The following is a 16359-nucleotide window of genomic DNA, read 5'->3' as shown; positions in this document are numbered from 1 at the left end:
CCGCCCCCACCGCTCGTCCCCGCCCCTGGTGAGCCCTGTGGCCACGCCCCTCGCCCCTCACGCGCGAGTCACAGCGGTGGAGCCGGCACCGCAGGTGAGGCGCGCTTGGCGGGCCGGGGCGCAGGGGTCGTGCGCGGGCCGGGGGCGCGCCACGGGGCCTCCCCAGGGAAGAGGCAGAAAAGGTGCATGGGGCTGGGGTGGGTTGCAGCCGTGGGGGCCTCGAGAAAGGAGAGCGAGCCAAGGGCAGACACAGAGCCTTTAAGGGCTCTTGATGGGGTGTGTGTGTGTGTCTGTGTGTGTAAACTTCCAGGAAAGGGATTCAAACCCACTTAGTAATAAGAACAGCAATGATGGAAACGTTTGTAATAATGACAGCAGCTGCAAAAATAATAGCACTAATAATAATAGCCATTATTCACTGAGTGTTTATATGTGCCAGTGCTGGCTCAGTTCTTTACCTATTTTCTATACAAGGCTATTCTTTTTTTTTTTTTTTTTAAATTTTACTTTTTTTAAATTGACATCCAAATTAGTTAGTATATAGTGCAACAATGATTTCAGGAGTAGATTCCTTAGTGCCCCTTACCCATTTAGCCCATCCCCCCTCCCACAACCCCTCCAGCAACCCTCAGTTTGTTCTCCATACTTATGAGTCTCTTCTGTTTTGTACTTCTCCCTGTTTTTATATTATTTTTGTTTCCCTTCCCTTATGTTCATCTGTTTTGTCTCTTAAAGTCCTCATATGAGTGAAATCATATGATTTTTGTCTTTGACTAAGTTCGCTTAGCATAATACCCTCCAGTTCCATCCACGTAGTTGCAAATGGCAAGATTTCATTCTTTTGGATTGCTGAGTAATACTCCATTGTGTGTGTGTGTGTGTGTGTGTGTGTGTATATACATCTTCTTTATCCATTCATCCATCGATGGACATTTGGGCTCTTTCCATACTTTGGGTATTGTTGATAGTGCTGCTATAAACATTGGGGTGCATGTGTCTCTTCGAAACAGCACACTTGTATCCTATACAAGGCAATTCTTTACATATTTCCCATATTTTACCTCTTGGCTGTTGTGAGCAAGAAATGGGAAAATGCACCCAAAGCAAATAGCACCTACACCGACACTGCTTGGTATCAATTGATGAACTTTGCAAATGCTAACACAGCCTTCCTGAGGGAGGTACTGCTTTGAATCAATTGATGAACTTTGCAAATGCTAACAACAGCCTTCCTGAGGGAGGTACTTTCGCCATCCCCATTGTATAGAGGAGGAAATGCAAGCCTGGAGAGGTTAAGGAGTATGTTCAAGAGCACAAATTGGGTGGTTCAAATTAAAGTGGAGCTCCTATCCTTGAGATGGCACTGGCCACCTGGAGTTTTAGGTTCCAGGTGCTGAGCAGAGAGGCTGGGGGGGCGGGCAGAGCTGGTCAGTGCTTGGGATCTGGGCTCTGGGTTTGGGCAGCCACCCTTCCACTCAGTAGCTGTGTGACCTTGGGCCGGTGGTTTGACTTCTTGTAACCAGTTTCCTTCTCTGAGAAGCAGAGATAATGGTAATATTTGCCTCAAAGGTTCTGCAAGGATTCAGTGAGACCGGGTATTTAGAGGGACGCGTACTTAGTTCTCTCTCATTCGGTAGTTGCTGGGATTATGACTAGCCAGGCAGCCCAGCATTGGGACTCCCTCTCTGTTATCTGCTTGTTGTGTGACCTCGTGTTTCCATGAACTCATCTGTGAAACCCAGGAAAGTAAACCTTCGGTGCGATGGAGAGAGTAAGTGGAGGGGAGGGTCTGGCGTGATGCTGGCACATGGTAGGTGCTCAGTGAGACTTTTCTTCCTCTCCTTTTATCTCAGAATCCCAAACCTTCCATTTTGTCCCCCTGAAACTAAAAGAGGAAGGGGAAGGTCTGTCCAGAGTCTTCCCCTCAAAGGCAGAGCTGGGGCAAGAGCTCAGGCCTCCATGCCTCTAGTCCAGAAAGTAAGCCCTCTTTTGACTTGTGTGCCTGCTGTGAGCCTGGCCATTCTAACACCAAATCCAGTTCAATCAGCCTGTTATTCTACAAGCCAGACAAGTCCGCCCACTTTGCATTAATAGTAATGAAAATTGTACCGTGATTTTTTTTCTCGGTGGAAAATCTCCAAGTTAGTATCTGTATGGTCCATATATATGCACCCATGATGCAGACCTTACATCGGGCTGCTTTGCAGACAGTAAAACTCCATATAATTGTGAATTGTTGGTTTGTGTTTGGGATGGGATGTGCCAAAATTGGGGGAAATTCCCAGCATTTCAGCAAGTTTCATAGAGGATGAAATGTTTCTCATCTGTAGGGTGACCAACTAACTTATCCTGCTTTGCCTGCTACTTATCCTGTTTTTTTTTTATTATTTATCTTTTTTGGGGTCGGGGGGAGTGCAAGCGGGGGAGGAGCAGAGAGAAGGGGACAGAGGATCCCAAGGAGGCTCTGTGCTAACAGGCTGACCCCAGAAAGCACGATCTGGGGCTTGAACTCAGAACCACAGGATCATGACCTGAGCCAAAGTTGGATGTTCAACCGACTGAGCCACCCAGGCGCCCCACAACTTTTCCTGTTTTAAAGCTGAACTGTGTGTCCTAGGAAACCCCTCAGTCCAGGGAAACTAGGATGGTTGGTCTCCCTGTTCATCTAAATTCTCCCTCGTGGTTTCTCCGGAAACTGTGTTCCTTTCTGGTTTGTGGTTATTGTTGCTGTTTTCACAGGTTCCACCAAGGCGGCCCTAGCCTGCCTGATTTCCACCAGTCTGCAGGTGGCTGGGCAGTGGTGGGACGGGGTCGGGGTGGGTGGGGAAGGGGAGGGGCCCTTGGAGAAAGCAATCAACTCCCAAATCATTATTGCTCTGCACACTCCATTCAATCCTTTTGGCCAGCCTCCTGAAAGAGAATGGCCCAAAGAGCTTTTAATTAAAACCAAATCCCGTACTGGTGATGCTCTGGGGTTTCCTTGGAACGAAGACATTATGTGCAGCAGAAAGCAGGGCATCTGTTTCAGTAATCATATACCTCTCCGTAGAGTTAATAGGGAGATGCTGGCAATAAGCACAAGAAGGCTCATTGTCTGGGAAACTGGAGAATTGTGAATGAGGCCAGTGCCCCAGGGCAGCTGACCAAAAGGGAAGGGAGAAAAAAGGGCCAAAGTTTCCCCAAAGCCCAAAAGACCCAAACCCAGTAAGAGTTATTATGAGAGTTGAATGTACCAGCCTTGGGGGTGGGATTGGTGGGGCAGAACAGGTCTACAAAGTGCTTTGCGATCCTCTTCCCTCCAAACCTGTTGGCAGTTTGCGCCTTCTGGTGTTTGTAGGTTTCAAAAGTTTCAGTTTGTTTTTGCCCTGGGCAGTAAAATGAGCATAATTGTTTGCAGAGCTGGTTGTGGAAGTGCCCTTGGGGGTTAAAGAATCTGTTTGCTCAAGAAAGCTAGATAATACCAGGGAAATCTGTATGAAAGAATGCTGGGGGGGCCTATAAAATAATCTTAAGAAACCGTGGGTGTGCATTATGGGGGTTCCCTTCAAGTTCCTGTTAGTACCCCCAAGAGGATGGTGTCCTGTAATTGGGGTGTGGGTTGCCTGAGAGTGAGATGAAGCAAAACACAGCTCCCAGTTTTTATCTGATGTGACCTATAAATTTTGAGTGGTCCTCCCTCCTCCTTCCACTTGACCTGAAAGACCCGCCTGTTTTCCTGGTGGTGCCCACCCTATCAGCCCATCCTATCAGCTTCCTTCCCCTTTCCCCCTCATCTGTCCACCCTCTTTTTTTTTTTTTTTTTTTAAATTAATTATTTATTTATTTAAGAGAGACAGAGAGCTCCAGAGGGACGGGAAGAGTGAGAATCCCAAGCAGGCTCCACATGGATCAGAGTAGAGCCTGATGTGGGGCTGGAACTCACAAACCATGCCCTGAGCTGAAACCAAGAGTCAGAGGCTTAGGTGACTGAGCCACCCAGGCGCCCTGCTCTCCACCTTCTTTCACTAAAATCACACAGTCTCCTCTGTTGCTTTCTCTTTTAAAAATCATTTACATGGGGGGTGCCTGGGTGGCTCAGTCGGTTGAGTGTCCGACTTCGGCTGAGGTCGTGATCTCACAGTCTGTGAGTTCGAGCCCTGCGTCAGGCTCTGCCGACAGCTCAGAGCCTGGAGCCTGTTTCGGATTCTGTGTCTCCCTCTCTCTCTGACCCTCCCCCATTCATGCTCTGCCTCTCTCGGTCTCAAAAAAGTAAATAAAGGTTAAAAAAAAATTAAAAAAAATCGTTTACATGGAAAATTTCAAACACCTACAAAAGGAGACATAAGAATTTAACGAACCTCATGTACTCATCACTCAGCTTCAGTTGGCAACTCATAACCACCTCCCACCTACTTCCTCCCCTATTATTTTCAAGCCATCTCCAACACCACATTTCTTCTGTAAATATGTAAGTGTGTAGCTCTGAAAGTGGGCTTGGCAGACTTTTCAGCATAGGAACAGAGGATAAATATTTTCGGCTTTGTAGATCGCACAGTCTCTGTGGCAGTGTGCAAGCGGCCGTAGACAATACAGAAATGAACGGGCATGGCCCTGTTCCAATAAAACTTTACTTATGGACGCTAGCATTTCAATTTCACACATGAAATTGTCGTGGGTCAAGAAATATTGCTCTTTTTTTTTTTAGTTTTTGTTTTACATTTTATTTATTTTTGAGAGAGAGAGAGAGAGAGAGCGCGAGAGAGCGCACAAGTGGGGGAGGGGCAGAGAGAGAGGGAGACACAGAATCCGAAGGAGGCTCCAGGCTCCGAGCTGTCAGCACAGAGCGTGATGTGGGGCTTGAACCCACAAACCATGAGATCATGACCTGAGCCGAAGTCAATTGCTTAATTGACTGAGCTACCCAGGCGCCCCTCGTTTGTTTTTTTTAAACACTATTTAAAGATACAAACACCAGGGGCGCCTGGGTGGCTCAGTAGGTTAAGTGTCCAACTTCAGCTTGGGTCATGATCTCACAGTTTGTGAGTTTGAGGCCCACATAGGGGCTCTCTGCTGTCCGCATAGAGCCTGCTTCACATCCTCTGCCCCCCCCCCCCGCCTCTCCCCCTCTTGCTCTCTCTCTGTGTCTCAAAAATAAATAAACATTTAAAAAATATATATATATAAGCCACTTTTAGCTTGTGAGCCACGCAAAACCAGGCAGCTTGTTTGAATTGGGGTGTGGTTTGGTGACCCCTTGTTGGAGAGGATCATTCCAGAGATGACATGACTGTCGGTGGACCTGTGAGCTGGTGCCAGGTGATCGGAGGCCCCGCATCCCCTGCCCGCTCCTTGGAGTGTCCTCTGTGGCCCCCTTTCCTGCACTAGGAGCCATTTCAAGGAAGCCGACTCCAGGCAGCCGCCTGCAACACTTCGAGGGCCCAGCGTGTTTGTGTTTGTATAAGGGGGAACCTCAGTTTTCACTCCTGAGTAGGGAAACCCAGTTCTCCACCTCCTGCTTTGTTCTTTTTCTTGTGAGTCTTTGAAACCCAGTGTCTCCTTTACCACCCGCACAAAGCACGAGACACGAACACTTCTGACGCTTCTGGTCACCAAAGATGCGGACGTTTTCCTTACACCACGCGATTCCGTAACGCCAGCTGGGTGTCCTGCAGTTTAACTCCGTTCTGACACCATCCACCTGGAGGTACAGTCCTATCCCACAGGTTAAAGGCTCAGTCCCAAAAGACTGGTCCCCTCCTGTTCCACTTCAATACCAGCTGCACGTAGTAGGTCTCCAGGTTACCTACAACTTCTGTGTGATGTGGCTACATTGCCAGGTGAACTGGGGAGACCCCGGGCCCCTGGGATGTCAACCCAGCCAGACCTGGGTCTAGTCTTGTCGGGACGCCTGGGTGGCTCCGGTTGGTTAAGCATCCGACCCTTGATTTTGGCTCAGGTCGTGATCTCATTGTTCCTGAGATGGAGCCCCAGGTAGGGCTTCATTCTAACAGCTCAGAGCCTGCTTGGGATTCTCTCTCTCTCTGTCCCTCCCCCACTTTTGCATGCACGCACTTTCTCGAAATGAACAAATAAGCTTAGAAAAAAAGAGGTTCTTGTTCTTGTCATGAGAATGAATTCAGGGACACGCAGCACGGCAGATGAGCAACACAAGCAGGAAAGTTTATTAAGGCGAAAGCACACTCGTGAGAAATGAGAGCTGGGAAGCTCAGAGAGCAGTACGGCTGGCGGGTTGGGTTTCTATCTTCAATTGGCAGTTGCTAATTTGTGGTGGGGGAGGGGACATATTCCTTTCTTGGGGTGGGAAGCAGGGTTTCCCGCTTTTTCTTCCTAATTTGGCCAGGGTTTCCTGTCATGGCTTCTGCCATCTTGGGTCTGTCTGGTTGGATCCGGTTTCTTGTGGAGTGCTGCCTGGACAGGGCTCTGACCTTCCCCATGGCTGGCCAGGACTTCCTCGTTGCTGGCCTCCAGGCGTCCTGTCCCAACCTAACTAACCCTGTTCGAACGGCTACAAATTGGAGGTTCCCACAGCTGCTTCCTCAGGTTTGGTCAATTTGCTAGAGCAGCTCACAGAACTCAGGGAAACAACTGACTTTCACCAGTTTATGGAAAGATCAGACAAAGGATGCAGGTAAACAGCTAGATGAAGAGATACGTAGGACAGGGTCTGGGAGGGTCCCAAGAGCAAGAGCTTCTGTCCCTGTGGAGTTGGGATGTGTCACCCTCCTGGTGTGGATGTGTTCATCCACCTGAAAGCTTCCAGACCCTCTACTGTTGAGATCTTATGGAGGCTTCCTCACATAGGCACCATCAATTATTAAGTCCCTTTTCAGCCCTTCTCTCTTCTCTGGAGGATGGGGGTGGGGCTAGAAAATTCCAAGCTTCTAATCATGGCTTGGTTTTTTTTTCTGGTGACCAGTTCCCGGCCAGGAGCCAACCAGGAGCCCACCCAAAGGTGCCTCAATGGAACAAAAGATGCTACTATTACTTTTTCCACTTAGGAATTTACCAAGGTTTTAGGAGCTCTGTGCCAGGAACGCAGGGCAGAGACTGATATTTTTTTTTTTATAATCTCAGTTTCCCTTCTCTTAGGATCTCAGCCTTGTTGTTGGCCAATGTCTGAAAACCTTTGCTTCATTATTTTGATTGGTTTTCGAATTATTTAAGGCAGGAGGGTTTATCTACTGCCAATTACTTTCACCTGGAAGCAAAAGTCCCGACTTCCTACTTATTGGTGAATGATTTTCCACTGAATGGTATCTGTTGAAAGTTTCACCTGTGCTTGGACATTTGGGTTGCTTCCAGATTTTGGCTATTATGAATGAAACTGTACAAGTATTCGTGTAGACATAAGTTTTCATTTCTCTTGGGTAGATACCTAGCAGTGGAATTCCTGGATCAGAGTATTGCATGTTTAACTTTATGAGACACTGCTGAACGATTTTCCAAAGTGGCTGTGTTAGCAGTGCATGAGTTCTGGTTGCTCCATCATCATCGACACTTGGTATTGTCAGTCTTTTAAACTTTTAGCCATTCTAGTGTATGGAGTGGTATCTTTAAAGAGATATTTTATTTTTTTAATGTTTATTTTTGAGAGAGAGAGAGAGGGAGGGAGACAGAGTTCAAGCAGGGGAGGGGCAGAGAGAGAGGGAGACACAGAATCTGAGGCAGGCTCCAGGCTCTGGGCTGTCAACACAGAGCCAGGTGCGGGGCTCAAACTCACGAACCGAGAGTTCGTGACCCAGGCTGAAGTCCGTCGCTTAACCAACTGAGCCACCTAGGAGCCCCTAAGATTTTGTTTTTAAGCAATCTCTGCATCCAGTATGGGGCTTGAACTCACAACCCCGAGATCAGGAGTCTCATGCTCTATTGACTGATCCAGCCAGGCGCCCCTATGTAGTGGTATCTAATTGTGAATGTAATTTACGTATTTCTGATAACTAATGATGCTGATCATCTTTTATGGGTTTACTGGCCTTTTGTTGTTGTTGTTGTTGTTTAAAATGAAGTTTAGGTTTGTATCTTTTCTTCCCTCTGGCTTATCTTCTAGTTACTGAATTGTAAGAGTTCTTCTTTATAGTCTAGTTATAACAGAGCCCACTCCTCTGCTGGGTTGAGGAGAAAGGAGCAGGTATAAGAATATAAACAGGCCACTGTTGTCATCAAGGAGAGAGATGATCATGTCTTCAACGAGCATAGGGGTTTAGATGGAACAAGGTACATGGAATTTAAATTTTATTTTTATTTATTTTAGTTTATTTGTTTATTTTGAGAGAGTGTGAGTGAGGGAGGGGCAGAGAGAGAGAGAGAGAGAGAGAGGGAGAGAATCCCAAGCAGGCTCCTTGCTGCCAGCGTGGAGTCTACGCTGGGCTCAAACCCATGAAGTACAAGATCCTGACCTGAGCCAAAATCAAGAGTCAGATGCCCAACTGACTGAGCCACCCAGGCACCCCTAAAATTAGTTAATTAATTAATATTATTACTATTATTTTAATTTTTTTTGAGATTGGGGAGGGACGGAGAGAGAGGGGGATAGAGGATCCAAAGTGGGCTCTGCATTGACAGCAGAGAGCCTGATGGGGGGCTTGAGCTCACGAACTGAACTCACAAACTTTGAGATCATGACCTGAGCTGAAGTCGCACACTCAACCTACTGAGCCACCCAGGCGGCCCCTGACTAAAATTTGTTAAAAAGAGCCTCAAGAGATTCTGGATCTATTTGTTTTTCCCTTTTGTCTTCTGAACATTCTTAATTATATTTAAAAAATACAAACCTGAATTACCTCTGTGCTTGCATTAACTACAGGAGGATGTCCCGGGAACCTAGGACATACATTCTTTTCCTGTTCCTTTTTCTGAGCCATGGAATGGCAAGTCATAGAGTTCCAGATTCCAGGCAGGGTAAGTCCTGAGGGAGGAACAATCTGTCATAGTTTCCACACATTTTAGGGAATGTAGTGGGGGTAGATCAATGTAGGTACATGATACTGTGAAGTGTTTTGGGAAGTGTGCATATGTGTGTGTGTCCATCCACATATATATGTAGGATTTTCAGGTTTATTCTAAAAGGGTTTTTCTTTTTTTAAAGTTTATTTATATTTTATTTTGAGAGAGAGAGAGAGAGAGAGCAAGCAGGGGAGGGTCAGGGAAAGAGGGAGACAGAATCCCAAACAGGCTCTGCACTAATAGCTCAGAGCCTGATGCAGGGCTCGAACTCATGAACCATGAGATCATGACCTAAGCTGAAGTCAAGAGTCCGATGCTTAACTGACTGAGCCACCCAGGCTCCCCTAAAAGGGTTTATCAAACCAGAGTTTTCTCACACTGGGCATATATTGGCACAGGTAAAATTAAAATTCACTAAAATTTTCCTTCATGAGTGACTCTTTTTTGGGAGGGGGGCTCTTTTCCTAACCCATGTTTATATTTCTGAAGATTATACCATTCAGTTCTAGTTATACCTCCAATGGCTTTCTTACAGATTTGTATCCCCTGTTGCAAAAAATGGCGGTGAGTATCCCGTTTTCTTTGAATCAAACTCTCCTTTACTGGAACTGCCAACTTTGGGTGTTGTACTTGACATTATTTCTTTGCCTTTTAGGAAGAAATAATAGATGGAAGGTATCTGAATGGTAATGTCTATACTCTGTCCCCACTTTGCTGCTTCTAAAAATTTCAGACAGAATGTGCCTGTGATCTCTCTGGAATGATTCTTTTAAAGTTGTCTTTTCATTTTATTCCCATGTAGCCTTACTGGATCTCATACAGTTTCAAAGGTAACCCACCCTAGAGGGGAGGGGAAGGGATGGAATAGATACTTCATAAAAATTCTTAAATGGAAGTCTCTTAATTGTAAAAAGTAATACCTACATACTTATTACAAAAAACATAGCAACCAGTGCACAGGTGTTTGAAAGTAGATATGTTTGCTTCACAAACTTTTATTCCTCTCTGCTCTGGCACGAGTGCTAACCTTTATTGAGGGTTTACTATGTGGCAACAACATTGTTAGTGCTTTGTGCATAGAAACATGTCCAATCCTCACAAGCACCCCCAGGGAGGGTCCTGTTGTTTCTCATTGGACAGAGCAGTGAAAGGGAGGCACAGGAAGGGTGAATCAAGGTCACGTAGCTGGGCAGTGTGGTGGAGCTGAGTTGTACATCCAGCAGTGGGGCTCCAGGATGCATTGCCCTGTCATGTTTTATACTGCATGTGGGCTGGTGTTAGATACTGAGGGTGTGGGACAGGGCACTAGAGAGTGTTGTGCAAAGACAAATATTAGCAGATAATTCTAATATGATGAGTACTGTGAAGGAGAAGAAATGGGGCTTGGGAGCCCATGACAGGAGCACTCAATTATGTTAAAGAGAAGGAGTGCCCATAAACACTCTTCTTCCTAATGTAGCTTTAACTTTAATTGATAGTTTTGGATATATTCTCTCAGGCTAAAATCTATCTATCTATCTATCTATCTATCTATCTATCTATCTATCTTTGTATTCACTTATTCATTCATCTACTTATTTAATAACAAAAATTTACCACTTGTTTAAGGCAGAAGGATTTATCTGCTGCCCATGACTCCATTACAGCCGGAAGCTGAAGTCCAGCTCATTCCTTTTCTATGGTTGGGTGACACTCCATTGAATGAATGTACCATAACATTTCTAAATTTTTTTTAACGTTTATTTATTTTTGAGATAAAGAGACAGAGCATGAGTGAGAGAGGGGGAGAGGGAGAGGAAGAGAGAGAGAGAGAGAGAGAGACAGACACACAGAATTAGAAGGAGGCTCCGGGCCCTGAGCTGTTAGCACAGAGCCCAACATGGGGCTCAAACCCACGAGCGGTGAGATCATCACCCGAGCTGAAGTTGGACGCCCAACTGACTAAGCCACACAGGCGCCCCTGGACGTACCATAACATTTAACAAATGTTAAAACATTTATGTAACCTTTTACTCGTTGTTGGACATTTGAGTCATTTCCAATTTTTGGATGTTACGAACAAAATTATGCATTTTCTATGTGTTGGGTACTGTTTTAAGCACTTAAGATGTGTGAACAAGTAGAATCCTCACAATTTTTATCTATATTGCATAGAAAGGGAAACCGAGGCAAAGGAAAATTCAGTAAACTGCCTAGGACCACACAATTAAGTGACAGAGCCAGGATTCTAGTCCCAGTTTTGAGCTCACACTCTTAAATTCCAACCTCTCATGGTATACACTGTTTCTGTTCTTTAGGCTTTATATAGTAAGGACTTCTTTCCAAGTGAGTTTGGAGTGTAGATAACACACGTGGAATGTTATGGGAATTAGAATATTGCACATAGCTCAGAAATTGATAATTGTCTTTGAGAGAATGGGATCCAGGAGGATTCTTAGAATTGGAAACTCCCCACCAGTGTGCCAGGTTAACAAATCTCCTACCTCCTTCAAACACAAAGTTCCTAGCATTCCTGGCCCATTCCCCACATCCTCTCTTAACTCTGGTCCCCTGGCCTCTTGGCAAGTAGGGAAACTGCTCATCAGGGGAACCTATCATTGTGACCTTCTCCTGCCTGTCTTCAAATGAAGCTCCCATGGGTGGACGGCGGACCTGTCCCACAGAGTCCTGGCGTATCTGAATTCACGGAATGTTGCCTTCACCATCCCCAGCCTGCAGGTGCGTACCTGAGACTCATCCCTATCATATATTCACCTCTCAGTGCTCAGTCAGGAGTTGTAAACTCAAGGGCCTGGTAAGATGGAGAAGTGGGCTAGGTGTGGAGATAGTCTTCACTTCTGCAAAGAAACATGTTCTGGCCAGTTGTTTTGGAACTTTTGTGTTTTTCCACCCTTCCACCTTTGATGGAGACTTGGCGTATTAGGGTGTAGGGCGGACCTACTGTAACAAAGAGATCCCAGATTCTAGCAGCGTGAACAGTTTTGTTTGTTTCTTTTTTTTATTTAATTTTTTAAAAGTAATCTCAGCACTCTGGTAGCGCAATCAGTTAGCACGCGGTACTTATAAAAGTAATCTCTACGTGCAACACGGGACTTGAACTCATGACCCTGAACTCAGGAGTTGCATGCTCTACGGAGCCAGTCAGGCACCCCCAATTTAGTTTCTTTCTATCTCGTGTTATAATTCAGAGCTAGGTGGGAGATCCAGAGAGGAGAGGAAGCTCTATTTCAGAAGACCATCCAGGGGCCCAGGTTCCTTTTGTCTTGTTGCTTTGTTATCCTCTAGGGAGTTGTTGCCCACATGACTGAAACATCACATCCATTCTCCGACCTAGGAGGTGGGGTGGTGGGAAAGAGGAAGTGAAGGGCAAGCATCTTCTCTTTCAAGGACATGAGCTGCAAGTTGCACACTTTGTGCTGCTCACATTCTGTAGGGCTCACAGTCCACAGTCATGTGTTACTGCAGAGAAGTAAGAAGAGAGGCCTTTCTGAGAAGCCATGTAGTCAGCTAAAACTTGTGGGATTCTGTTGCTAAATGGAATTACAGGAGACTGGATCTTTGGGCATAATTATCAGTCTCTTGATCGTGGGTCCAAGAAATATTTTTCTTCCCTTTTAACTCTATTGTAAGAGAAACAGAAGCACAGGTATGTTAATAGATGGTAATGATATTTGTAGAGCAGTAGGGCATGGTGGGGACTGTGGCAAACTGGACAGCATACCTCATCAGCATGAGCATCAGCCCAGTGTGGTATGTCATATCTTTGCCATTATACTGTGAATAGCACAGAAAATTGAGAAAATATTCTTTTGGTATTCAAAAACTATTTGATTTAGGAAAGAAGTTTGGTCATTGATGAATGAAGTCCTGATGTCTTTATTGTTTCACTTTTTATTTATTTAACTTTTTTAATGTTTATTTTTGAGAGAGAGACAGAGCACTAGTGGGGGAGGGGCAGAGAGAGAGGGAGACACAGAATCAGAAGCAGGCTCCAGGCTCTAAGCTGTCAGCACAGAGCCCTATGCGGGGCTCAGACTCACGAACCGTGAGATCATGACCTGAGCTGAAGTCAGACGCTTACCCAACTGAGCCACCCAGGTACACCTTATTTACTTTATAATGAAATGAAAATATCAACCAACATTCACAATGAGAACTACATTCAGAGAGCTGGTTGCTAACTAGTTACCAGGACACCCATTAGCTGGAGGTGGCTGTTGACTTCATGGCATTTGTTTTATTCTGTTCATCAGTCTGTGGCAACCTGAAGGGAATTAATGCCTGCCCCTTTTCTGGCTAGTAGTAAGTTTTCTCATGAGGGGTGTGTGTGTGTATGTGTGTGTGTGTGTGTGTGTGTGTGTGTGTGTGTGTGTGTATACATGTATATATAGTTATATATACATACAGTTACATATATACATATACAGTTATATATACATATATATGTACAGTTTATTTATTTTGAGAGAGTGTGCACACACATGCAGGAGAGGGGCAGAGAGAGAGCAAGAAAGAGAATCCTAAGTAGGCTCCACACTGCCTGCACAGAGCCCTATTCAGGGCTTGAACACAAGAACCGTGAGATCATGACCTGAGCCGAAATCAAGAGTTTGGATGCTCAACCAACTGAGCCACCCAGATGCCCCAAGATGTGTATATTTTAACCTGACCAGTAGATATATTCTCTCTCTTGCTATGTATAAATTTATTTATTCATTCAACATCTACTTATCTAGCCTCTATTCTCTTCCAGGCATAGTTGTAGACATTGGAGACGCAGGAGAACAAGGCAGTCACATTACTATCGACATGGGCCTTTCATTCTGGAGGGACAGTCATAGAGTAAATAATTATTCAACTCATTCAGGATAGGGAATAATGGGTGGCACAAATTGACCACTTACTGTGTGCTAGCCAATATTGAAAATGCTTTACACACACTAATTTAATCCTCATAACAAACCTACATAGTAAGTCTCTATTGTCTCTGTTTTTCAGCTGACAAAATTGAGGTCCCAAAGTACTGTTGCTCATTTAACAAATAAAAATACAGTGTTCCTGGGGTGCCTGGCTGGCTCAGTTGGTGGCACATGCAACTCTTGAGTTTGGGGTTGTGAGTACAATTCCCATGTTGGGTGTAGAGATTACTTTTAAAAAATACAGTATTCCCTATTAAATTTGATTTGCAGATGAACAGTGATTTTTTTTTTTTTTAGTATATGTCTGTCCCATGCAATATTTGGGACATACTTGGGCTCAAAAATTATTCACTATTTAACTCCAATTCAAATTTAACTGGGCATTCTGTATTTTATCTACCAATGCTAGGTAAGTAACTTGTCCAAGGCCACACAGCTGGTTGGTGGCAAAGTGGGGATGTGCACATGGGTTGTCTGGTTTTAGAGTCCACCTTTTGCCAATGACATCACAGTATGCTGCCCTTGTAGAGCACCTTTGTTTAAGGGAGATTTAGAAAATAATTCCCCAGACGGCAGAGTAATCTCTTTTAGGAAAGGCTGCAGACCTCTGCTTCTCACTTTAGAAAGGATACCAAGGGGGAGTTTGTACATGCTGCCTGAATTTTGCTTTTTCTCTGATAGCTTGCAGCGTGGGAGAGGGTTTGAGCGGTGCCAGTCTGGGGGTGGTAAACTTCCTGGACAGAGGCCAGCGGCTCTGGACTTGAAACCTCAAGCACCTATAGGAACCAGGCAGGGCATGGGGAGATCGGCTGGCTGGGTGGGTGGTGAGCAGGAGTGTAATTACAGGGAGCAGCTGGCTCTTGGCTTGCTGATTATCACCAGGAAGAGGATGCATGCCTAGCGTTGCCAAATCTTTGTGTTTTCCAAGAGAAGTTGGAAGTCTGGATTTTTGTGGGGAATCCCTGGACTTCAAAATGTTGGCAGCTAATGAAAAATTTTGGAGCCAGCCAATCCAAACATGGCTGCAAGCTGCCAGCTTGTGCTCTCTGCAGGGAAGTAGGTGGCCTGGCTGGGCTGCTGGCCGTGGTGCTGACCAGGTGCTCCTGTCCCATCCTCACTGTATCTCTCAACACTCCCTATCAAGGCAGCCATGGAAAACCACCTGGAGCAGCGTCTGTACCAGCCCCAGAAGCTGCTGGAGGACCTGAAGGAAACAGATGCTCAGCAGTTCCGCACCGCCATGAAATGCCTCTTGGAAGACAAGAAGGACCGCCTGGTGAGGCATTCTGGGCACCCCGGGAGTAGGGGAAGTCCAGGGCCAGTTGACATTTGTTGAGTTGAATCCAACTGAGCCTCACTCAGACCTTGGCCCTTCTTTATGCCTTCCTTCCACCTTCTCCCTTCGCAACCCCTCCAGGAGCTTGGAGACCTTGGTTTTCTCACTTCCTTTCTCCAAAGTTCAAGTGAAGAGCCTTATAGCTTGTACTTTTATAGGTACTAAGAAATGAGTGGTACTGAGGAGCTTCAATTTATTTGGCCTGATAAACACCCATGAATAATTACTCTGAATCAGTGGACACTGGGTTCAGAGACGAAGGACTACCTCTGCCCTGAAGGAATTCACAGTCTGGGAGAGGGGGCAGGAGACAAAAAACAGAAATAGACACATTTCCAAAAAAACAAAGTTGGTGATCTAAGAGCATCACAAAGTAAGACCTATGAGACCCAGGAAATCTTGGGACACAGGTGAGGTTTTGAGTTTTCCTTATCAGAGACCATTTAGTGCACAACAGTGTTTCCCAAAAGGAGTTGACCCATGTAAACATTTTAATAGTCACATTTTATTTTATAGTGTCTGTTATTAAAATAGAATGGATGCATCATCATTCTATTGAGTGAGTTTGGGAGAGATGTGATGTTTCCTTTTTTGAAATGCATTTAAGTTTAAAAAAAAGTCCGTTTAAAAAAATCCTATGAGGTAAATAATAGTAAAGGCAGCACAAAGATGGCAAAAATGAGGATGGTGGTCTATGAAAATGATACATATTTTCAATATTTATTTGTTTACTTATTTTTTTAAGTTTATTTATTTTGAAAGAGAGAGAGCGTGTGCGCTGGCGGGGAGGGGGGTTGGGGTGGGGTGGGGTGCAGAGAGAGAGAGAGAGAGAGAGAGAGAGAGAAAATCCCAAGCAGACTCTGCACTGTCAGTGTGGAGCCTGACACAGGGCTTGAGCTCACAAACCAGGAGATCATGACCTGAGTCGAAATCAAGAGCCAGCTGCTTAACCAACTGAGCCACCCAGGTGCCCCCTAAGCTGCACTCTTACTCACTGTACTGTTTTAGCCCCAGACAGTAAATTACCAAAGTTAAAGAAACATTTGATCATGGTTAGAAGTATGGGCTTCAATGCAGATACACCTGTTACAGAACCTAGCTCTGGTGTAATTTGGGCAGGTTGCTTATTCTATCTTTTATTTTCATCCCCTGCAATATTGG

The 16359-nt window shown here is 45.3% G+C and overlaps 1 protein-coding gene across 7 annotated transcripts in view; it reads left to right on the top strand.

Annotated features, from left to right (window-relative positions):
- The first annotated feature begins 62 nt into the window (after nucleotides 1-62).
- The window catches only part of OTOA (otoancorin), a 74057-nt gene continuing 57760 nt past the window's right edge, over nucleotides 63-16359 (top strand). For 2 of the 7 annotated variants that reach the window (XR_006212643.1, XM_042972219.1), the window contains exons 1-5: nucleotides 63-94; nucleotides 8804-8898; nucleotides 9479-9507; nucleotides 11574-11661; nucleotides 15011-15138. Coding sequence is in view for 6 of the 7 variants with exons in the window: in XM_042972219.1 (XP_042828153.1) it covers nucleotides 8808-8898; nucleotides 9479-9507; nucleotides 11574-11661; nucleotides 15011-15138 (336 nt within the window). In the remaining variant the exon portion in view is untranslated. Of the gene's footprint in view, nucleotides 95-8803; nucleotides 8899-9478; nucleotides 9508-9598; nucleotides 9630-9745; nucleotides 9774-11512; nucleotides 11662-15006; nucleotides 15139-16359 lie in introns of those variants that run through there. The other 5 variants (XM_042972225.1, XM_042972222.1, XM_042972221.1 and 2 more) reach the window with 5 other exon arrangements.

The sequence above is a fragment of the Panthera tigris genome, chromosome E3, assembly GCF_018350195.1.
Source record: "Panthera tigris isolate Pti1 chromosome E3, P.tigris_Pti1_mat1.1, whole genome shotgun sequence".
NCBI lineage: Eukaryota > Metazoa > Chordata > Mammalia > Carnivora > Felidae > Panthera > Panthera tigris.
This window is presented reverse-complemented; position numbering and strand designations above follow the sequence as displayed.